This window comes from Pteropus alecto, unplaced genomic scaffold (assembly GCF_000325575.1).
Source record: "Pteropus alecto unplaced genomic scaffold, ASM32557v1 scaffold20, whole genome shotgun sequence".
Classification (NCBI taxonomy): domain Eukaryota; kingdom Metazoa; phylum Chordata; class Mammalia; order Chiroptera; family Pteropodidae; genus Pteropus; species Pteropus alecto.
The window spans coordinates 49,546,926-49,572,363 of record NW_006436298.1 but is presented as its reverse complement, the minus strand read 5'-3'; the positions used below and the strand labels follow the sequence as shown (position 1 = coordinate 49,572,363).

The window sequence follows — 25,438 nt, the reverse complement described above, 5'->3', positions numbered from 1 at the left end:
TTTTCCACAAAGCAGCCAGCCTACTGCACAACACAGAGCAGGTACTCAAAGGTAGATGGATTGAAGAGAAAAGTGCAATGGGTCTTTCTAGCTTACACAAGTGCAAAAAGAGAGAAAAAGACGTGGCCTGAGGGACCAAAGAAGAAACAGCTGAGCTATAACTGCCCAGGTGGTGCTAATTAAACAGGGGCCCTGACGCCCAGGACGTAAAGCATACAAGTTAAAAAGGGGAGAAGAGACTTTTAGAGAAAGACAGTTTGTTTCTCTAGTATATTCTGGAGGCTTTTCCATATTATGTATTTGACCCAAAAAAAGGGTCAGAAAAAATCAAACATCATGGAACTTCACAATGGCAAATTCTGTGAACAATGACCTGTTTTGGAGGTCCACAATCAGGAAAAGTAAATTCACAGAGCTCCACACAGTAGGTATCTTCTCTCTTTCTCTCACTCCTGCTCTTCCTCTCTGGTTCCTTATCTCACCCACCATCTTCCCAATCCCCAAGTTGGAGTATGCAGAGTCCTCCTAGATTTGTCCCTCATTGTCACTACACCTTTCCACTGGGCCTCCTAAGTCTCTCTCCAGTCCAGAATCTCCTGGCAACACCGCTGCCATAGCTGGAGTTCACATCTTCCTGCCTTGTTCACTGGACTCAAAAGCCTCTGCCCAGAGCCCTCGGTTGCCCAGGCTACCCACACCTGACAGCCTGGTGCTCTTCTACTTCACTTCTGGAACAGTTCCTAGCAGTTTGCAGACAAAGCCCAGTTCCCTCTCCCTGACCATGCCATGGCTTTTTTCTAGTTTCATCTTGTGCTTCTGTAGGACCCACACCATAGCCCAAACAACCAGTAGTGCAGGAGGCAGGATGTGTTCTCTTAGCTCCATGCCTAGTCTGCACATGCTGCTCCCCTGCAGCTTAGAATGCTTGCATGCCCTGTCCCTCCAACCTTGTGTGCCAAAATCCCACTGCATCCAGGGATGCAGCTCAGATGTAACCTCCTCTCTGTAGCACTGGCAGTCCATGCATGCCCACAAATTCCTCAATGCAAAAACAGAGGCACTGGCTTCTCTTCTGGAGTGCCACCTAATTTCCTCACCCTCCTCTCCCTTTCTACCATATGAGTACCTCAAAGGCTCCTTCATCTCAATACTCTCTGTGCCTATCACCATGCCTAGCACCCAGCAAGTATTTAGCGAATGTTTATTAGATTAATTAGTGCAACCATAAAAATATATCTAGATAGTTAAACTTAGACTGGTGCCCAACACAGGGCTTACTACAAAAACAGCACTAAACTTTTCCTCAATGGACACTTAGAAAGAAGTATGTATTCCATCTCACTGGGAGAGTGTGGTTTCCTCCTATTAATGACAGCTATAGTCTAATGTCCTCCATTTCTGATTTGCATTAGCTTTGATATTCTGTTCCAAGAAATGAGAAACATTTTCTCACAGGGGGAGTTTTAACACAAATAAGATTCAGTTCTGAAAGGTAGAAAATACCTTAAAATCCCAAATTGTCATGGCTCCATCAATGCCAGTAGTGCAAAATTTGCGACAATCTTGCTTGTCCACCTCATAAATAGATACTTGACTGAAAAAAAAAGCGAAACAAGAGATCGTAAGGTATATGGTAGAAGTGAGCCCCCAATTTCCTAACAGTGTAAGGGCATTTTAAGGAGATGAATAACCTATTAACTCCTGAATATCAAGTTGTTTATCAATATTAAGATGTAGCAATCTCACTTAGAAAATATAAAAATGCATTTTATTAGCAGGTATCCAGAAAAGAAAAAATGGAGAAGAGGGAAGTGTTAAGAACCTGCATTAATCAATGATGTGAAGAAATAGGACAATGCAGCCGCATAGCACGCAAACTGCTCAGGAGCAGGGTGTGGGTAGGACTACAGCTATGACTGAAATGGAAACTCTGAAACATGACCGAAATCCAACTGGCTCCAAACAAAAACGCCCAAATCACTCTCCAATAGCCAGAGCATATAAGGCAAGAGCTCTCCTTGCATTTGAAATGAATCATTTTAAATGTTAGCAACAGTCAGACATGCCATAAGATTTCAACCAGGCAAAGCAGAGGAATAAATGAAATAACTTGTCTCAGTCTAATTATATGAAAAATTTTGAAATTGAAATCATTTCTGTAGCTCAGATGATATTTTTCTTTCTCCTCTGAAATGTCTAGATGGTAAACTATGGCACACACCACCTGTTTCTGTATAGTCTGTGAGCTAAGAATGTCTTTTACAATTTTAAATGGCTGGAAAAAATAAGACTATCATCTCATGACATATGAAAATTATGTGAAATTCAAATTTCGGTGTCCATAAAGTTTTCCTGAAACACATTCATGCTCATTATTTACATGTTGTCCACAGCAGCTTTTGTACTGTAATGGCAGAGTTGAATAGTTGCTATGAAGACTGAGAATCCCTCAGAGCCTAAAATATTTTTCTGTAGGGTGCCTTCCAGAAAGTTTGCTCACCCTGCTCTACAGCAAAGAGGACTTAATATCTGCAAATAAAAGTAAACATGTCCATCTGCAAGAGTCTGTCATTTTATTTTTAACCTAAAAGTATAGAAGAGGCAATGAGAGATGTTTCTTTCTTAGTACATATTCGGCAGAGTAGCTTAAGAAAAATTCACAAGAAATAATTTTGAAAGTCATTCAAAAAGATATTTGCACACCGATGGATGTACATAGCAGCATTATTCACAGTGGCCAGGACATGGAAACAACCGAGTGTCCTACGATAGATGGTGATTGGCTAAAGAAGCTGTGGTACATATATACAATGGAATATTACTCGGCCATAAGAAGAGATGAAATAGTGCCATTTGCGACAACATGGTTGGATCCTGAAATAATCATACTAAGCGAAATAAGCCAGACAGAAAAAGTTGAAAATTACATGCTATCACTTACATGTGGGATATAAACCTAAAAGCAACAAATGAACAGGACAAACAAAAAGAGACTTGTGGACATGGACAATGGACTAGTGGTTACCAAAGGGCAGGGGGCAGGGGGAAAGGGAGAGGTAGATGGCGGGAGGGGGGAGTGAATTTAAATCATTTCTTCAATTTAATTAATTAATTTAAAAAAAGTCATTCAAGACAGAGAAACTTGAATGTGGAGAAAGTTTTTTTCTAGGTTTTCAAATTATTACTTTTTATAGAACACAGACATTTTCAGCCTATTTTAACTCTAGTGGCCCTTTCCATTGAACATGATGAAAAGCACAACCTGAATTTAATAATTCTCTAAAAGAGAAAGTATAGAGGTTTCCATTATGCTTCCTGTTACAATCACCACAATAAAAGTCTCTCAACACAAATGAGCTAGTCAAAAAGAGAAAATCCTATGGTACCTAACTCTGAACACAGTAATTTAAAATATCAATAATATACTGCATTTCCCTTCGAGATTTAAAAAAAAAATCAAGCTTTTTGGAGAAAACACAATTCTTATATAACTACATATGTCTGATGAAAAATAAGAAAAGAAACTCCTCAGCTTGTCATAATGATACTAAGAAATTCTGTTTCTCTAGTTAAATAATCTTACTTGTATATATTACTTGAAATCCATGGTTTAAATGATAGCTAGAAGTACCTTTACAAGCAGGATATAACTAATCTTCCTGTTATTTGTTCACTACCAGAGAAATATGACATTCAGGAAGGTCTCCTTTCATTCTCAATTAAGTCTATGAGGAAGCAAGTCCTAGGAAGAGGCTGCACTAACAGGGCACACCAGCTCACAAGTCCGCAACAGGATCTGCACTCCTCACGTGGGGAGCCTATACCATCTGCACCTTGGTGGACAGAATGACCAGGTGGGGGCACTGTACTCTCTATTATAAGCCAAAAGGGGAGCCTGTAGTTGGGAAGCTACAAACTTCTTCCTCTTGTCCCTGAAGGGATGTCTGGGCCTGCAGTACACAGAACTTTCACAGAGACCTCGTCAGGAAACAGAGAGGGGAAGAAGGGCATCTTGGTCACCTAAACACTTCTCTACAGATAGCACTGGCTATAGGTGGTGTCTAGGGACTCAGATCCCAGTCCAGGGGGCCCCAGGTGGCTGAGTGGCACATACGTGATGCTATTCTGGTGCAGTGTCTCCAAGGCTGTATTGCGGTCCTCGGTCGTGGCCCTCTTGTCCATATTGCGGAAGCGTTCCATGGCAGACATGTTGCGCTGGATGCTCTGTTTTGGAATGTCTAGCTTGGAGACGAAAGTCAAGCAGCCACGGTCATCGTAGTTAAAGAGCATTGGGCAGCAGTCATGGCCCTGAAACAAGATCTCAGTCAGCTCCTGGAGTGTACGCTGCCCACCTACCAACCCCTCAGCAGAATGTTCACCAACAAAGGCATCTCTCACTCTTAAAGGCTAGCTCTGTTTCTTCTAAAAGGCTGTTCTACTTTGTGCTAGTGCACAAAGTCACAAAGCATGCATTGTTCCTGTTCTGAAGAATCATATACAGTATACTACAAGGAAAGATGAAGAGAAATACTTACAGCAGCTACAACGCTGTTCTCAGAGACAAATGATACACTCAGGAGGGGCAGGAACTCCGTTTTCAGAGTTGAGACCCTGAATACAAGAATACTTGTTAAATGGAGATAAAGCAGACCACTCAGCCTCTTTATAGACATAGAGGATGACAAAGGACCCATTTTCACAGGGGCTTTGGCGATATAAATGACCACTTATGTATATAAGGAGCCCTGTGACCTAGCCTTTCAGGAATCTCAAGCAGGAAATGGCCCTGAGGTAACCTGCAGAAACTGGGGCCTTTAGCTCTCTCTAGCCTGTGCTCTGCTCCCCTCTGAGGCCCCCCAACTCACAACAAACTGGTCTACAGCTTGATTTCCAGTGGGCCCTTGTTCTTTCCCACCTCTTGACTTTGCTCCTATGCCCCTTTACCCACTTGCTGTCTCTGTTCTTCTTGCTTATCCAAAATCCACACTGGTCTTTGAAGCTCAGCTCTAATTTGATCAACTCCATGAAGCTTTCCTGGACATCAGCCTAAAGTAGCTTCTCCTTTCCCTGACCTCCCATAGTGCTTACTGTCACTCAAGATTTAATGCCTTATTCTGCTATTCTCTCCTCACCTGTGTTCATTGTGGGCTCCTAAAGGGCTAGAGCCACAAACAGTTACTAGAGCCTATTCTCTTTCCTCAACCAGGCTCTGGTTTAACAGCTAGGGCTGCTGATGAATAAGACACAGTCTTAGCCAGCCAGGAGCTCACATGCAGTAGGTGTGTGTGCACATACATGCACCCATAGTATATACTAAGTATACAACTTAGCAGTTATCTGCTCCAGCACCTGGCCGAGGGGTAACACAGATGCGGCAGGCAAACACATTGGTTGATGAATTAAGATCATATATTTTCATGTAGAAGATGATATGTTTTGAAAACCATGTCTTAAGATGCCCCTCACCCCTCTAAGACTGTTGGTATTGAAGTCCTAACACCTCATCTTAAGGTCTCACTGTGGCATACCTGGCTTTTACTACGTGAAATATTTATCTTTGAGAAAGGAAAAGATGGAGATCATATCTGACTTGCAGGACCATAAAAGCCAAATGCAAATTAATAAGAAGGTAGACAGGTGCTTATAATAAGCATATGCTAAGAGCTTATTATTCATTATATAAGTTGCATACAAGTCAAATAACTATAACATCAAAACATTATTGAATGACAAAAGGCAAATTACTATACAAAATGTATAGCATAATACCATTTGTGTTAAAAGTGAAAAGCTATATAAGTACCCATGTACAGAAATCTTCTAGAAGACTGTATTATTTATATTTGGGAGTGTTTTTAAAAAATGAAATGAAAAGAAAATTCAATCCGTTAAGACAATATCCTCTCTGAAGTTTCACTTTGTTGTCACCATGTGGCAGAGGGAGTCAGAGGGAGTCAGATGTGATCAGTTCTCAGCACACAGGTTGACAGGGTGGATTACCTTTAGCTGCCAATGGAAAACGATGCACCAGGAAAGAAGAAAGATTTGAAAGAGGAAAAAATTCCAATCATCTCTCTTCCACCAACATATGATGAATAAATATTAATTCTGATGTCTGACAAGATGTCTAATGTTCTCCTGAAGGCTGAGCAACCACCTTACTCACAAATGAGTCATCGCAATTCGAGTTCTTCCAGCATACACCAGAGAAACTGGCTTCGAAGCTTTAAGTATTACTGAATAAAGTCCCAAATTAATGGAGTCATTGTTCACTGATTACACAGAGCGAGAACATACCACCTATTTAATTTAAGACTGGTGGGTGACATTTAAATGTTGTAAGGAATTCATAGCAACAGACTAAACAGGCTATTTGAAGGAAATCTTATCAGTAGGATCCTTTAAAGGAATCATTATCAAGCACTTCTATTAAAAAGTGTTTCTGGAAGTGAGACCTAACTTTTTAAAATTTCCCCAAATGGACAATCTAAAAATGTGTCTCTGACTTTAAAGTCTGCCTTGCAGTTCTATGCTTTCCTCTTGTACTTATACCCAAGGAAGGGCAGCCTTTGCCCAGCTGATAAGAGATCCCACCTGACTCCCTTACTGTAAACAAAAGGCAAATACTCACTGCACACTTTTTGAGGCATCGGCAACAGACACAGTGCTGTCATGGCTGACCCAGGCCAGGCGGCTCCCACTGGCAGAGAAGCTAACCCCGTGCACCCAGCCACCAGTGCCACTGCCACCAAACTCTGACATCAGCTGACCAAAAGGCATCTTGCTGCCCCAGGGTGTACTGGCTGGCTTTTCGTCCACTTCTTTAATGTATGCAGAAAACACTCTGTAGTTTAAGGGGCAGGGAGAAAAGGAAAAAGTAAATTAAAATATATGTATATGGAAATAGGCCACAGGCAGCTGTTGTAAGGTGTCCCAGAATGTAAACAGACTGACTCATAAAGAGCAAAATATGATGGACAAGTTCAGATACACAAGAGTCTTAAGACACAGAACTGTTCTCGGCTACCTACAGGCCAATCCAAATTTGGCAAATCCATAATCAATGGATATTCATAGATCGGTTCTGATGTGTCAGGCACTATTCTAGGAATATGGTTCTAAAAGTAATGAACACAAAAGTCCTTCCCTCCTGGAGTGTACATTCTGGGGGAGAATTGTGCTGTCCCGCCCTCTCTTGCCCGTTGGAGATCTGACTAAATGAGCACAGCATTCTTTCCTGTCTATTTCACCATCATTCTCGACTCAGTATTCTAGGAAGCCCACACAGTCAAATGGTAGGAAAAAGGAAACTATTTGCCACCCTGCAATAAACCATTGGTATGAACCCAATTAAAGAAAAAGGACCTCGAAAGAGAAAGCCCAAGGAAGCCGTGGGAAGAGCGAGCAGGCTTTCCTCAGTGCTATCAGGCAGAGGGCCAGGTTCACTCTACCCTCAGGACCATTGTCCAGTCTTTGTGGCAGGCACAGTCTGGGAGGAAGGTGGGTCCTTTACAGCCTGCTGTCATCGGCCTCCTCCTCTAATTCCTTGATACAGACGCAGGAAGCAAAAAAGATAAAGAACAGCTGGGACTCTATCTTTTTATTCCCTTTTGCCCTCCAATGATATTTCTACTTTGTAAAGCTTCTCTTCAAAATTTCTGAACCTAAAGGTTCCCTAAACAATTTGGAATATTTCCCCCCAAAATGACAATGACACCAGCAGCTCTGGAAAAGGTGAAGGGCACAGCTGTCTGTAAGTTAGATACTATGTGACTTCAGAATCCCTGTGCTTTAAATCAGCATCACAATAGCTATTGCTTTAGTCATCAGAGTCCAGGGAAGAACAGGTAATTCTCAGCTGCCAACTCAAGAGTGGATCAGATCCATACCCGCAGGACCACAAGTCAAAGCAAAGTTATTTCTGGAAATTATTATCAACAAATGAATTGTAACCTATTTTTACAAACCAGATTTTTAGACAAAGATTGATGATATGGTATGGATCAGTAGCATTTACTTCTACCTTCTAAGGGAGCTAGAATGACTCTGGGTAACATCACAAACAAAATTCCTGAATAAGAAAAACTCTAGAGAATGTCTATGTATATTTACTGCTACGCTGGTTCTTAAGTAGGAGAACCAATATTTTTCCAAAAAGTGGCTTGACATTACTGTATCCCTTTCCTACAGCCAAATTTCCACACATATATTTTTTTAAAAAAGGACAAAAAAACAAAATCCCTGGGATATTCTTAGATATAAATCACTAGCTAGGTTTTTCTGGAAATTCTCCACACAGCCTACTAAAGAAAGACGTATTCTATTTCTCAACTGCCAACATGAAGCGACATTTATTTTTCTTTTTGTTGATAAAGAACAACTTTAAAAAACAATTATACTGTATGAGAAAGTTCTTAGCAAAGTGGCTGTGTTTCTTCTAGTCTTGTGCTAAATGACAAAAGGCTTTAACTGAAAAAGAATAGCACAATAACAGCTCAGTAGAGCTACTATTGTTTTGTTGATCTTAGTTTCACTCTGGAATTTGCCGAGTCTGCTGCCTGCATTATGAAATGAGAGAATACTAGTGCGGGGGTGGGGATGGGGTGGGGGGGGTGGCGCGTAGAGAGCACTATACTCCTACTCAAAACCACGGATGCTCTGCCTAAGGAAAACTTCCTGGCCCCACTCTTGCACCTCCCTCCCACCACACTTTCAAGTCCACTTCTTTCTACCTCAGTGATTTGCACATTTACTTTAGCTCCTTTTCTAGATCACAAGCTCCTTTCATCTCTGAGTCCATCACAGAGCCTAGCATAGTACCTTGCAAAGAAAAGGATCCTTAAAATATCTGTTGAAAGATGAACAATGAACAGCTCAAGTCTGTCCACCAATTCTCATTTGTTCTTACCTGCATTTGAAATCACATGATCCAGCTGCCAGCAAAACATTGTTGGGATGCCAATCCAAACTGAGGACGGTGGATCGAATTGGCTTTTTAATGTGTTTGCTTACCCACCTACAAAAGGAGAAAATCCATTTTAGTTTATCCACACTAAAAACAACACTCTCCAAATGACCTACAAATGTGTCAGGTGAAAACACCAATGCATGGTTCTTACGTGGTTACCAGTTCTCCTGCCAGAGAAGGTACATTTTTAAAGGACGAGAGGAAGAACCACAGACAGTTTCTTCCACTTTCCTGTCTTTTAGGCTTTGACACTGTCATCAGGGCAGCCATTTCTGAACTTGCCCGGCTACCAGGGGATCCTCATTAGTAAGTATATTCATGGGTAAACTCTGGTATGCTCCATAGAATTCTAGATTACCTGTGACTTTAACCTCTGAAATACAATCTGAGGTTTGAAATTACTTGCATTTTTATTATAACTATGCAGCGATTTGTTTTTTCATTTTGGGTAAAGTTTGGGTTGTAAGATAGCTTAATATCCTAAGTTTCCAGAAGGTACAAATTCTTTTTAACATTTTTTTCCCAGAGAAATCACAACCAAATTAGCAGAACCTCGTGTTGGAGATTAGTTTCTAATTCTCTAGCTCCACTTAAGAGTTTATTTATGCCCAAGATCAGTCATTATTCTGGCTTAACTAAATCAATTTCTGCCCCTAAACTGCTGCTAAAAACCAATCATGTTCTGCTGTTCAAGATGAAAGACTTAATATTGTGCTCAAATGCCCTTCCTTGAATGCTAAATTATTTTTCCATAGAATCTTTTTCTTAGAAATCTATCTGAAAAATTTCATTTTGAAAAATAGACAATATTCTGACTGAATAATGCAGCTATTTTAAAGGCTTTTAGAGGTTTTAAAGTACTCACATCATATCAATGAAATATTGTTCCATAGCTGAGAAACATCTCCTGAACATACAGCTTGTTCAAATGACAATACTTTGTACTATAGTAAAGCCCAATTCATCTATATTTGAGACTATTTTAATGAATAAAAATGTGAAAAATCACTGACATTGAAGGTTACCTAGGAAGAAAAGTTGTTTCTCATCTATTCGTTAGTGAGCCTTCTAAATGATTTTTAGCAAGCAACATTTTGTTAGCTTTAATTTTATACATACTTGAAAGAAAAATGCATGTTTTAAATCCATAATTCAATCTTGCTCCAAATTCACTTTCTTTTCAAAGAATCAAAATTTCTGAGGTTTTACTAAATTATAAAATGTAATATAATGCCTTCCTTACACTGTTTCAACATAAAGCAAACAGCACACTAACACAAAGAATAATGTGTACTCTGCTGTTTTAGTGCAAACCCACAGCCAGTTTTGTACTAAATGACAATTCCATGTTGAAGGGTATTTACTGCCTTTTCTGAATGCATGCCAGGTAGAAGAGTCATTTTCTTATCAAAGTATGCAGGAAGGAGTAAAGTAAGTTACTTAGCTAAAAAATAAATCTCTGAATTTGACTTGCTACAAGTGATTTATTAAAAAAAGTACAACAGGCTGATTATATTTCCAAGATCCTCATCAATTTTTATTTCCAATGGTTTAAACAAGTAAAACATTATACCAAGGCACAGATTTGGTTAGCAAATAAACTTGAAAGAAGGAACATTGTTATCTGTAAGAATCCTAGATATTTTAAGTGGATAAAGATAGTAAAGAAAAAAAATTATTCCTTAGGACCTTGGAAATCTTTTTCTTTTTTAAATGCCTACAGCACCTGGTCTTCCTAGGTGGTCTCCCATCCAAGCACTAACCAGGCCCGACTCTGCTTAGCTTCCAAGGTCAGATGAGATCGGGCACGTTCAGGGTGGCACAGCTGTAGACCCTGGAAATCTTTCAAGTTTATCATCAGGGTGAGAAAAAAGCAATTTGGAAAGTACAGAGTCAGAAGAGTAGTAACATCTCACAGAACAAACAAGTTAGAATAGAACATGGAAACCACTGCTCTATATTAACATGAGAAAGATGCAAGAGTTGACCCAATGTGCACAGAAGAAGGAAAAATGCTCAATCACAGAGAATGGAAAATTTCAGAGGAAAGAAAATTTCCAGATGAAGAAAAACTGAAGTTATAGGTAAGTCGTCACCCAGTGCCTCAAAAAGTCACCAAGAACACATGGTCCAAATGTATGATTCTTTACAGAGAAATAAAAAAATACTCAGATGTTGCTCACCAGTCATTTTCGGACTCGAAGTAACAAACAGAAATGAGTCGTGCTCCACTTCCCACAGCAAATTTATTCTCTAGCGGGGACCACTTGACAAAAGTGGCTGCACGATTAATTCTCAGGATCACCAGGGTTGGTTTCCAGACACCATCTTTCTGACTCCAGACATAGGCATTACGGTCTGCCCCACAAGTGACGATGCGGTCGCTCCTGGGAGCCCAGTCAATACCTGCAAGTGAGACATGGAAACAACTGCTTCGCCTGGGCCAAAGACAACTGACATGGCACAGGCAGGTTGGCACTGGCATGGTGGGAACAGATGTGGTCCTGATCATCATCTCCTACACAAAGGCCAGATGTTTCTCTGCAAAGTTCTGTAACTCAGGATCCTCCATGAGGCCAGGTAGAACAGAGCTGTTTTAAAATTGCGAAGGTTATGAAACTAAGCAGGGACATTCTCTTCACTCATTCACAAGTTTCTAAAGCTATCTGGTTTAACGAGCCTTTATACGCACACACACACACACACATAGTTGTTGTTGTTGTTTGAAAGTACCTTTATTATTCATTCATTCATTAACACACTCCGTTCAATGATATTAACTGAAAGTCTGTTACATGACATCCAAATAAAATGACATTCAGGGTAAATAAAAATAATCTTCAGGATACAGATGGGAAAATATAAATTGTGATTCATTACACATTATTCTGAGGGTCACTGTCATTTAAATTAACCTAAATACCTTTTCTGTATGATGTAGGTTCTATGAAAGTATCCTGGAGTATCTCTGTGTCTAAACTAGAAAGAGACCTATATATGTATCTAAATGTAAGGTTTAGTTTTCTTATTTGACCAGACTTTTACTTATTTGGTGCCTCTGTAAAGGATCCTAAAGTTAAGGTCAGTTTTAATATACCAAGAGTAAAAGCTGCTATGACTCAGTTATTTTATTTTTATATCTATTAATGAGGTATTTTCTATAAAAATAATTTCACAACAAAGGCACAGAAATATTACTAATAAAATTTTATCATAGATATCTTCCTAAAAATTAATAATTAACATTCTTAGCATTCATATGGAAAAAAGTAAGATGAATACAAACTAAAGCCTCCATTAGTGATAAATCATAGTGACTTAGCAGTATAAAGAGTTTATTCATTCATTCACCTACAGAAAATGTCGGCTCAATTTATTTTTGTACCGTCGAATGGAAAATGATATGAGAGAGTGTGTTCTAAGTGATGTATATTTTGATTTTAAATCCATTTGTTACCGGATAGTTTTAAAGCCCTCTTTATTAGATTTAAAATTTTATTTTTAACTACAAAAGCAATACCCACACATTGTTATAAGACAAACATCACAATGGGACACGTAGAAAGTCAATAAAGCCCTGCCTCTGTTCTTTAAGTCTACACACATTCCTCCCCCAAAATATTAATATTATGGCAAACATTTTATCATGCTTTTTATACATGAGTAGTAATTATACATTATTTCAGAATACTGATCTTATAATAATTTCCCCAAACATGCCATTGCTGAATGTTTTGTTGGTTTCTAATCACAGATAACATTTCAGGCACGCACCTTTTTGCTCTGGTTAAAATTACCTCTATGAGAAATTCTCAGAAGTATGATGCAAAATACTGTTATATTTATGAATGTCTTGTTTTCTAACTTGGCTACAAGCTTCTTAACAATAGGAAGCAAGCCTCTGAAACTACTGTGGTGGGTGGTCCCTGTGATCCTACCTGCTGGTGTTCATGCCTCTGTCATCTCCTCCCCGTGAGTATAGGCAGGACCTGTAACTCAATTTTAACCAATGGAATACGAGAAAGGTGATGAGATGTACATGACTACTATACAAGATTCCGTAAGAAAGTGGCACTAGCACTTGCTAAAGATGCTCACCCTCTTTCTCCATTGTTGGCTTTGAAGAAGCAAGCTGCCATGAATCTTACAGTTGCAAGGAAATGAATTCCTCTACCAAAAACCTGAGCTTGGAAGTGAATCCTTCCCTGGTTGAGTCTCTGATGAAAACTCACCCTTAAATAACACTTGTTTATAGCTTGTGAGACCCTAAGCAGAGTCCCAGATAAGCCATGCCCAATCTCTTGACCCTCAAAAACTGTGAAATAATAAACGTGTTTGGTTTAAGCTGCTAAGTTTACGGTATTTGCTACACACCAATAGAAAACAAATATATCCTCTAATATCCAGAATATTGCCTTGTAATGAGAAAGCTCAGTGATTCTGTAATGATTTTGACAATCTGAAATTTCACCCCTTATTCCACACGACCACCATTCTAATTAAACACGCACGTTTTATATGAATTCTTGAGGTGCTTAAACATGAGGTGCTTTAAAAAAAGTCAATAGATCCTCACTCTTTAAAATACAAGGAACTATCTTCAGCTTAGTTTTATAGTTCTAAGTCTACTTCTGCAGCTACATCATTCATTTGAATATGGAAGCTGTTAAACCATAGTCATAGCCCCAAACTATTTTAGATGACATTAGCTTTTTTTCTTAAACGCGTACTTGTTAAAAAGATAAATGGGAAAAACAAATATTCAGTAAAAGGCAAATTTTCATCTCTTACTAATTAAGCTTTGTATTTTGTTGTTGTTGTTGTTTTTTCTGCCATCAGAAGACCTGAAAGGAAAGGAAGGGAATCAAGCATCTAACCCATCTTTCCTGTACTAACTGTATCTCAGGGTGACCAAACAGTAGATGAAGGTGTCTTTTATAAGTATATTCTAGTTAATAGAGAAGAAATGATAGATTTAGAATATCACCATGTTGCAGCCACTACTAAATTAATGGATATGGGGACTGATCATCAGCAATTGCTAATATCACAGAAAGAAAGATGACTAGACATTATGTGCCTCCTTGATGAAAGTACCTACTACTACCTAACTTCAACTAGCAATTTACAGGTAATATAGAGGACAGAGGAATATGTAAAACACCATGGGCTTACAATTGGTAAAATCCAGGCTCTGGAAAGTACTATAGGACAAACGACCTGATTTCTCAATTTTCTTAACAAATAAATTGCAAAGACAAAGAAAGAGAAAAAAGGGAACCTATAAACAAAAGATTTAAGAGATACATCAACTAATCACAACCATGTGTACCTTATTAGAATCCCAATTAAAACAGACTATTGTATTGGTTATTACTGAAGAGTCCTTACCTTTTAGAGATAAATGCTGAAATATGAAATAATACAATGTCTGGGATGTGCTTCAAAATAGTACAGGGAGTTGAGAACAAGATAGGCTGTGAGTTGATAATTGTTGAATCTGGATGATGGGGACGGACACAGGGGCTCATTACAATATTGTCTATTTTTGTTATCTGTTTAAAATTGTCCATAGTGAAATGTTTTTTAAAAAAGAGACAGTGATTAAACATAATACAAACTAATAAACTCACAGAAAAAAAATGCGGGGAATCTGATAACCCTTTCATGTTTACCATACTTTTCTCCCATAGTACTGACTAACTAGTCTTTTCTTTTAGAAAGCTTCAGAAGATAATTTTTTTTCTGTAGTTACTATCTTTCTGAGAAAATATGTTTGATCCTTGGTCTCCTGTCAGAGTTATATTTAGATTTTCCTAACAATAATTTTCCAGATATAAAAAAAATGGCATTTGAGCATTTGGACAGAAAACAGACCCAGGTTCAAAGAACTCCAAGAAGAAGCAGGGGAGAAAAAGGACACAACTAAATATTTCACTTTTTTGACTATTTCTTTGGTCTTTCACCTTAATCCTTTCTTATTTAAAAGTATTTCCTAATGCTAAATTTCCAATTTAAAATGAATGTTCTTATTTTTTAGGCCATAAGGTCATTTGCAAAGGGACTTAAAGAAAATAGGCTAAACCTAATAGAAATAAGGTCGTGGGAAAGCAATAGCAACAAAAATAGAAATTATGTCTTTGGTGCTGGTCTGGTAATACATAGTTGGCTTCGGGTGCTCACTAACATCACATACAAATCCTGGTAAAAGCAAGAAAGGATAGTCACAAGTTTTTGCTGGTGAATACAATGTAAATGGTGCAGAAGGTCAAAACATGTTGTTTTTCTCTGATTTGGAGGAAGGATATTTTTAAGCTAATCAGTATGTTAGAGGATTTGAAGCAAAATTCCATAGTCTCGATTAAAAAAAAAAAAATCACTATCAGTCCCCTCTGCTGCTCACTTAAGTGCAAATGTCATTGTGAGGTAAGGGGAAATCCAAGACCACAGTGAAAAATCTGTAATTGAAGTTATGGAAAATAATTTTTTATAAGCTTGGCCAAATTATTTAAAGCAAGAGGTTGAATCAACTCTGACAGAAAAAAGGAAAAAAGAAACTATAATAGTAAAAATCAAAGAACAAGAGTTCTTTCTAAACAGAACAATGAATGAATATGTTTGTTTGTTTGTTTGTTTTTAAATAGCCAGACATAACAACAGAACAATACATTCTCTTGAAATCTGGTATCAGGATACGGTTCGCCAAATTCAGAAAACAACTGTAAAAATTCTTCATTTTTCCCTTTTCTCCTCCATAATTTGACACTTGCTAAATAAAACTCAGCACTGCTTTGCTCACCACCTCTATCTCTCTATTCACTGATAGTTTTTGCCAAAGACAAAAGTGAATGTACACTCAAGAATCTGCCTCAGAGCCAATGCTTTAAGATTCGGTCTTCTACGAATCAACAAGGAAAAGATAAAAACTCAATGGAAAAATGGACAGAAATTACAAATACTAAAGTCACACAAAAAAATCCCCAGATAGCTAATAAACATCTGAAAATATGTTCAACCTTTCTGTTCACCAGGAAAATGCAACTTACAGACACATCGCCTTTCACTCATCAGACAGTGTGACCATATCAATTTGTGTGGGATGTGGAAAATAAAAGGCTGGTAGAACAAAGGTAATCTGATGATACCTAGCTGAGGTGAAGATGTGCATACCCCTGAGGTACAAAGCTACCATGTACACACATTCACACATGTACAAAGAGATCTGCACAGTAATGCTTGACTTAGCACTTCAATGTAATATGGAAAAACTGGAAACAACATAAATGTCTTTCAGTGAAGACAAGGATAAATGAGGCATGAAACGCCAAAGAGCAATTAAAAGGAATAAACTTAATCTAGATACACCAATGTAGACAGAGCTTAGGAACAATGTGGAATGCAAAAGCAAGCTGCAAGAGATGTATGATATGATGCCATTTATACAGCATTTAAAAATACCAGCCAATAATACTAAAGATTGCTTATTTGGGAATGTCTTCTTTGCCTCAAAAACAATACAGGAAGCTTTTGGAAGACACTGAGTTCCCTCAGCACTTGAGAACACAGTTTGGCTTACATTTTCACACAGCTGACATGCTGTCTAGTTTTCGCTTTCACATCTCATCTCTCAATCTAAGTTCTTTAGTTCTCATAATAAGTAGGTTAGGGTTTCCATAACACTAGAAGAGTGCTGTGTACCAGCTGGGCTAAAAGAAGAACTTAAAAACTGAGATCACTATTATGCTATTTTCCCAAACTTTCTAAAGAAATCTCAGTAAATGCTACACAATTTTAAATATAGAGCAGACTTACTTTATTAGGCTCTTTATTTAAACAAAAGAATGTTAAATTTGGAAATATTGTACTAATAAGCTCATGGTTATCTTCCCTTACCTGTGATGTGTCCATTGTGCTCCTTGAGTTCATGAGCTTTCACCCACTGGCTCCCGTTCTTCTTATAGATGTGGACTTCGTGATTATTGGGGCTAAGGGCAATCTCTGGAGAAAAAAGTCAATAGTTAACACTTGAACCTGAAACTGTCACACAAAAAGAGTTATGTTACAGTTGGCATTTTAAAATAGATTGAAGGAACAGAAAAGCTGTTTCAAAAAATTGTTCACTCCTGAAGAGTTCTTTTTATTATTTTTATCTCTACTCAGAACCCATTTTAAAAATGTTCTGTAGAAAAACTAAATTTAAAAATCCAGTTTATCAGAGACATAGACAACTGTCAATTAAAGATTCTAGCCAGTAAAACATTAAAAATGTTACTGTACTTAGCGGATATACAGTTGACTCTGGAACAACACAGGTTTGAACTGAGCAGATACACTTATACCAGGATTTTTCCCAATAAACAGACCTCTGTATTCACGGGTTTCATATCCACATATTCAACCGACTGTGGACTGAAAACAGTATTTCCAATTCACAGTTGGGAATCTGCAGATGCTGGGGGCCAACTGCATACATTGTTCTATGCCACTTTATAAAAGGTACTTAAGCATCTTCAAATTTTGGTATCAAAGCGGGGTTCTGGAACCACTCCTCCTCACAAACCAAGGGCTGACTTAACTATAGTTTTTGAGGAGTCAAAAGTTATACATGAATTTTCGACTGCACAGAGGATCAAGGGCCCCCTAACCTTTGAGTTGGTTCAAGGGTCAACTGTAATTTTAGCCTGTAGTAAAGATACTTGACATTTTAGCTCATCTATACAACATTACCGATAAATATTTAATTTCTGTTAGACTTGCTGAAAATATCTCATAGGCTCTCTTTACTGTTATCCTGGACCCAAGACGGGTTTATCAAAAAACCTTGATTCTGCTGATAAAGTATATCAAAGTTTTCCTTTATAAAAAAGCCAATATAAATTACAAAATATAATTCAACAGAAATCTCTTGGACCAATCTAAAATATTAAGAATATCCATATCTACATGATGAATTTTTTGAAACTTAATTGATTTTTCTTTCCTTTCTAGTTCATCCTTTTTTTAAAAAACATTGATTTCTTAAAATTAAAATTAGGACTTATGATCTAAACTTTAAGTCAATCATTTATTAGTTTTCCCATCTATTATATCACCTTTCCTCTCTTCTTTAGAAAAGCTACATCTTTTTCACAGATAAACCGTGGAATTAGATAAATATCTAGCTCTAAAATCCTAAGACTTTCAGTGCTTTCTGGAAAAATTATACATTTCTCTAAATTTCTAAGATGCATATAGGGATTTTGAAAGCCAAATCTGCAGTTAAACCTGGAAAATGATATAAATAAAGACATTTATAACTTGCGTTTCTATTAAAAATAACTGGAAATACTCCAAAAACCTATTTTTAGATGGGAAAGAGGAGACAGAAGATACAGGAACTCAGCTATGAAGCTCTAGATTCAGCATCCTGCATGTTATATATTTTCAAATACCCAATATAGAGGCTCTATCTAGGTTTTCACTTCACTCAAAAATCTGGAGTGTACTGTTTAAGTATCAAGGATTTAAAAATAACAGTGAACCAGTGTCTGAATTGCTTTTTAAAAAAATAGTGACTCTATAGAGTCAAAGAAATCACTATCGAAATCTCAGCTGGCTTCTTTGCAGAAATTAGTTAAGCTGATCCTAAAATTCACATAGAAATGCAAGGGACCCAGAAAAGCCAAAACAATTTTGAGAAAGAAGTACAAAGTTGGAATTTACACTTCCCAATTTCAAAACTTATTACGAAGCTACAGTAAGCAAGACAGTGGCCCTAGCAATAGGATAAACATAAAGATCAATGGAATAGAATTCAAAGTCCAATAAACCTTCACATTTTCATTCAAATGACTATCGACATAGGTGCCAAGATAATTCAATTCGGGAGAGAATACTGTAGTCTTCAACACCATATACAAAAATTAACTCAAAATGTTTCTAAGACCTAAAATAAGAGCTAAAACTATAAAACTCTTAGAAGGAAACACAGTTATACATCTTTGTGACTTCAAACTAGACAATGGTTTCTTAGATATAATAGCAGATGGATAATATCAAAAGAAAAAAATGAAGTGGAAATTTTCAAAATTAAAGACTTTTGTGCTTCAAAGGACACCATCAGGAAAAGTGAAAAGACATCCTACAGAATGGGAGATTTTGTAAATCATATATCTGATCAAGGACTTGTATCCAAAATATATAAAGAATTCTCACAACTCAACAATAAAAAGACAAATAACCCATTTTTAAAAATGGGCAAAGAATCTGAATAGACATTTGTCCAAAGAAGATAAACAAATAGCCTATAAGTATGTGAAAACATGCTCGACATCATTAGTCATCAAGAAAACGCGAATCAAATTTGTAATGCTAATAGTGGGTATAGAGCTATAATAAAAAACACAGATAATAACAAGTGTTGAAGAGAAGGTGGAGAAATTGGAACCCTCACATACTGCTAGTGGCCCCTTTGGAAAATAGTCTGGCAGTTCCTCAAAATGTTCAACATAGTTACCATATGACCTAGCAATTCAACTCTTAGATATACACTCAAGAAAAGCAAAAACGTATGTCCACCTGAAAACTTGTCTGTGAATGTTCATAGCAGTAATATTCACAATAGCCAAAAACTGGAAGCAATTTGAACGTCCACCAACTGATGAATAAACAAAATGAGGTACATCTATGCAATATTATTTAGCCATAAAAAGGAATGGAGCACTGATACATGCTAAACGACATTTAGCACAAGACTAGATGATCCTTGAAAACATTATGCTCAGTGAAAGAAGTGAGATGCAAAAAGCCACATATTGCATGATTCCATTTGTACAAAATGTCCAGAATAGGCAAATCCATGGATACAAAGAGTAGATTAGAAGCTTCTCAGAACTGGAAGTTTTGAGGAAAACTGGAAGTGACTACAAATGGGTTTAGCATTTCTTTTTGGAGTGATGAAAATATTCTAAAACTAGATAGTAATAATAATAATAGTAATAATTGTTGCATAACTCTGTGAATATACTAACCATTGAATTGTATACTTTAAAAGAATGAATTTTGTTATTGAACTATATCTTAATATAGCTGTTATTTAAAAAAAGATAGTGAATATAATTCAACTTTTTAAAATAACTCATGGGCATAATACTACACTTCTGTTTCTAGACTTTTTTTTGCTTCTTCCTTGTCATATTCTGTCACTTTGCTTGTTGTAATATGCCTACTTCTATGAGTCTCTTCCATTCCTCCCTGGTTTGCTGGAACCAGAAAACAAAAATTCAACCTTGTTATGAGAAACATAGTGAATACTCATTAGTACTGTTCTCAATACTTCAGGAATAAACCATATGTTTCTGAAATAGCTTATTTCTAGGTCCTAGAATTCTGACTAAATGCTTGGATGAGTGTAGTATTACTGTACAACCATTCCAAACACTGGGTTCTTAGGGCAATGAAAGATGTCTCTGACATAAACTGTCCTTCAAGTGATATTATTAAAAAAAGAAATGGACAAGGAACCAGAAGGCTTGGGTGCTAGCAATGGCTCTGACATTAACTTGGTGTGTGACCACTGGAAAGTCCTTCCAACAGTACAGGCCTCAGTTTCTATATCTGTAAACCAAAGGACTGACCTAGATCCCTTCTAAACCTGTATCAGTCCTTTTCACATGTGACAATGAAATATGATTCTTAAAAGTATCTAAATCTAAAAGTATCAAAATACCAAAATAAAGGCACAAAATAGCATACTTACGGGTACGATCCCTGTTCCAGGCATGACAGGTAATTGGCTCTAGCAAAAACTGATGCAGAGACATTGTTCTTAGTGTTTTCAAAAGATAGAACACTGCAATGAGCAAATAGAAAAAAAAGCATTTAAAATGGCAGGCTACCAATATTTTAGTTGTCTGGGGGTTCTTGAACACTATTCTACTATTAAAGAAGAATCAATCTCGATGTCAAAACTTACTCATTTAAATACGACTAGTACTGTAACCATCAATGCATAATTTATTCCGTTAGGGTCATCAAGAGATTCTAAAACCATGAGTTAAAGATTGTTGGGGTATTCACAGTCTTAAGTGATCATCCCATGGATTACTTACTAATTACAAAAGGAAAACCATGCCTTTATAATTAAAAAACACCTGGCAGTCACCACTTAAACTGAGTGATCAAACTTGGTATCATAAGTAGTGGAACAATATAATCTGATAGGCCTCCTGATGGGAGGCAAAGTGAAGTGCACATTATCATTTATAGTGATCACTTAATTCATCATCCAGACCAGAATACTTTTAAGAAAGCAAAAAGGGGTACTATTAATAATTATGCTGTGACAACAGGTTAAAGCAGGGGTCCCCAAGTGCTGAACCAAAGACCGGTACTGGTCCATGGCCTGTTAGGAACTGGGCCGCACAGTAGGAGGTGAGCAGCAGGCAAGCATGTGACACTTCATCTGTATTTGTAGCCTCTTCCCAGCGCTAGCATTACCAACTCAGCTCCACCTCAGATCAGGTATTAGATTCTCATAGGAGCACCCATCTCTAGTGCCAAAGAGGTTGGAGAATGCTGCTAAAACAATTGGCCTGGCTTATTTAAAAAAGGCAATGAGTGGGGGGCTGTTTTTAGATTAAAAGAGCTATGAAACCAAATTTTATATAAAAACTTGACTGTAATCTATATTTTTAAAATAGCCATAAAAGACATATTTTGTACAATAGGGAAAATTTGAACTTGGGCTACATATTATATAATAATACAAAATTATTTTCAATTTCTTAACTATGATAATGGTTTGCTCTTAGGAGAATGTCCTAACTCTTAGGGGATAAAGATGATGAACTGCTTAGGGGTAAAGTGTCATAGTGTCTTCTATAACTTATTTTCAATCCTTCAGCACAACAAGTAGATAAATAAAGAGAAATGTGGCAAAATGTTAACAACTGGTGAATCTAGGTAAAAGGTATGCAAGTGTCATATTACTCTTTAAACTTTTTATTGTAACTAAATGAAAAGCAATCTATGAAATATCATTAAATTAAAAATCAAATAAAATTCTCTATTTTAGACACTCAAATCTAGATCTACTGAAGAAGCAATCATTACTTGAAATAGAAATTTTTTCAAAAAAAGTACTCCATTTAATCATTTCTAAGAGGCACTCTCACAACACTCTGAAGTTTCAAAACACTCATGTTAACCTAGGGTGGAGACTGAAATGTGATACAGAAATTCTGATGCAAGCAGGAAATGAATGGAAGGTCCACCAGAAGGTTGTGAAGTGAACAATTAAAGTTTAGCAGACAAAGCAGAAATCAATTTCAGTGGAAAGCAGATGAAATGTCTCTGCTAATTGTTGTAAAGGAACCCAAAGGTCAAAAAGAGATACATACACACTCAAATAAAAACAACTAATATCTTGAACTGAAAGAGAAACGTCTGTTTCACACATTATTCTAAGGTTGAAAATATTTAGGTCATTAATATTTTACTTTTGCTTGTTCTGGAAAGCAAATTGCAATTCACAAAGAAAAAATCTTTTGTTGGAAATTAAAAATATTTTAAATGAATTCAAAGAGACTGCTTAATTTGTTTTTTAAAAAATAAACTTTCAGATGCTCATTTCATGATTCTCCTTATCTCTGATATCAGATGCTTACCCATCAAAACAGGTTTTACCCAGTTACTCAAAATATCTCTTAATTAAAATAAATTTAGTTCAAAAGCCACATTTTATAAGCTCATTTGTTAACTGAAACAAAATTGGTCTGCAAATTAATAATTTAATGCAAAATCACATATTTCATCTGTAGTTACAAAGGAACAGCTGCAGACAAAGGCTTTCTTATTCTTCAATTCAGTTTTATAAGCAATGTATGTAGCAAAGCCTTCAAAAGAGGTATAATTACTTCTAAAATTGCATTTCTAATTTTGTTATATAATTCAAACTCCATATTTGGACACTCAGACCTGTAATTCTTTTATAATCATGTGGCTATTTTTAGTCTGTAGGCCAAAACAAGACTCATATTTGTCAAATTTATAAGGCATCCAGTAAACACGGCCTGTGAATGCAGAAGTGAATTCACAGGCCGTGTTTAGTGACTTAGTGAACTGACTTAGTGAATGCAGAAGAATAATAGCTTAAATTTAGTACCAAGAAAAAGATACCTTCTGTTATAGGGTGATAATTATAATTTCTAAACTGTGATTAATATTTAAGTGAAATCTGAAAACCTTTGTCTTAATGAAGGTAGTGAGAAAAGGGACAAAAAGGTGGTGACATTAAATTTAACAACTTTCTACTGATGACCTTTTATTGTCCAGCCCTGAGACAGAGATTTATAGCATAGCATGATCCCAGGAACTCTCCCCACCTCAAACTTCCTTCTTTACCTATCACTTTGAGTACAGAGTCATTCTGATGTTTGGTTAGCTATGGGATCTGAAGCCAAGGCAACCTGGGTTTGAATCTTGGCTTTGACACACACTAGCTATGAGACCCTGGGCAGAGTACTCAGTATCTCTAAATCTCATTTTTTTTCTTCTGTAAAATGGACATATTACTGACATCTCAAGGCTGTTGGTAGGAGGATTAAATGAGATAACATGTAAAAGTATGTAGTACAAAGCCTAGCTCAAAACAGATGCTCACAAAGTTCCCTTTCTCCCTCTGACCCAAGGCTTTTGAGGTATCCCAAGAAGTACACACCAGTTAGTATCCTCTCAACTTGGAAATGTCTACATATGCTTTAAATTCTTGGCCCTGGAGCCTGAATGTATTTGTACAGTAGGAATTTCAGTTTCCTGTTTAGGGTCAGTTTTCAAGACTGTGATTCACCTAGCTTCTAATTGCTCTCATTACCCAACCCAGCAATACCAGGTACTCCAACAAGGTCACCACACCCTCCACAACGTTTGGAGATAGGTTCCAATTCCAGGCACCAGCCTCATAGGCATACCATTTTAAACTTCTTTATGCAGAATTTGTTTCAGCACAGGTTAGTCAACTAAATCGAAATACTGTCACTCTCCCTCCAAACAGTAGTTTTAATTTTTTCAAGATGATCCCTTCCTAAAATTGTGATAACTAGATGAATTAACCTCAGAAATTCTCTGAATACTTTGTGATAGGAAGCAGCCAGTCACACCCACTCCTTAACAAGGCCAAAATATCCTCCTGTTAGCCTTTCCTTTGTTTTTATACACCTTAAAAACACAAGGCCAACATGAAACCAAAAGGTTAACCAAAATGAATAAAACAGGAATTAGGATAATTTAGGTAATTTAGGCAATGAGTTGCGGTAGATAAAAGGAGGTTCCAAAGCTGCAGTATGAGAACAGATGGCTTTATAATCAGACTCTAAGCTACAATATCTAGTAAGTGCCCACCATGTTCCCAGAAGTGTAGTAAGTACCAGACTGGGGGCAGAAACATAAATCAATCTGACACTTTTCTGGTCCTCAAGTAAGAAGTGAAAGCAGTTAGGAGAGGAAGGGAAGACAGATATGCATAGAACGCCCAGAAGCAGTAAGTACTAGCTGATATATATTGGGTACCTTACTCTAGGCCACTAGGAACTATTCTAAGCAATTTATTCAAATAAACTCCCTTGATTCTCCAGAAAGTCCTAAGAATCTTCTTACTGCAGGAAAAGGGGACTCAGAGAAGCAGTCTTTCCAGAGTTATCCAACAAAGTGTCCGGTGCTGGGATTGGAATTTTGGCAGTTCCACTGGAGGGATGGAAAGTGAAAGGTGCTACATCAAAGGTTCCACGGAGCCAGTATATGCAGTTTTGACTTAAGAGACGGGAGCACTCGAGAAGCGGAATCTTAAGGATCTCAGGGGAAGATTTTTTTCGCGTTCAGAAGGGTCCCCCAATACTGCAGGGTTGAGGGTTGCCCAGGACAGAAGCCAATCTCCCACGAGTGCCCACCGTGTGCAGGGACCTATTCTACTGGGTAAAGAAAGAAACGAACGGTTCCTCTGACGCCCGATTAGGGGGATTATCCCACTTACTACAGTTTTACAGACTGTGATAAATGGCCACAATAGAGATGAAATAGGGCTATAGAAGAGAAGGACCCGTTAATTTGGAGGAGCCTTGGAGTTCGAAAATTATGAGAGAAATGATCTGTATGGGGACCCAGGAGCTCGGCGGGTCCTTAGGAGAACTGGAATACCCCGCCTCCCCCGGAAGCCGGGCAGGGAGACCTGGCCCGCCCTCAGCCTCCGGGGCCTAAGCCCCCGCCTCATCGCCCCCGCGGGTTCTAGTCCGGTGCAAGGCCGGGCCAGTGGAGGCCCACAGGGCCAGAAACTCGTTCCTGCTGCCCCTTACCTGGAGTCGGGCAGTCCAGACCCGCGCGGAGCGGAGAATTCGCGGACTCTGGTCAGTCGACGCGAACAGGCTCCGGCGGCCGCGGGCGGAGGACCGAGGCCCAGAGGGAGCTGCTGACAGATCCCGGAAACGGCCACGGCGCCTG

General features: G+C 37.8%; 1 protein-coding gene and 1 pseudogene across 2 annotated transcripts in view; both read right to left on the bottom strand.

Annotated features, from left to right (window-relative positions):
• The window catches only part of ARPC1A (actin related protein 2/3 complex subunit 1A), a 26,241-nt gene extending 803 nt beyond the window's left edge, over positions 1-25,438 (bottom strand). Inside the window, exons 1-9 of one of the 2 annotated variants that reach the window (XM_006913344.3) lie at positions 25,294-25,438; positions 20,706-20,798; positions 16,862-16,966; positions 11,152-11,374; positions 8,909-9,016; positions 6,632-6,844; positions 4,536-4,611; positions 4,115-4,308; positions 1,504-1,594 (exon numbers count right to left, since the gene is read on the bottom strand). In XM_006913344.3, coding sequence (XP_006913406.1) covers positions 1,504-1,594; positions 4,115-4,308; positions 4,536-4,611; positions 6,632-6,844; positions 8,909-9,016; positions 11,152-11,374; positions 16,862-16,966; positions 20,706-20,769 — 1,074 coding nt within the window. In that variant the 5' untranslated portion in view covers positions 20,770-20,798; positions 25,294-25,438. Of the gene's footprint in view, positions 1-1,503; positions 1,595-4,114; positions 4,309-4,535; positions 4,612-6,631; positions 6,845-8,908; positions 9,017-11,151; positions 11,375-16,861; positions 16,967-20,705; positions 20,802-25,293 lie in introns of those variants that run through there. The other variant, XM_025047672.1, reaches the window with a different exon arrangement.
• On the bottom strand, positions 10,683-10,801 carry LOC112480702 (annotated as a pseudogene).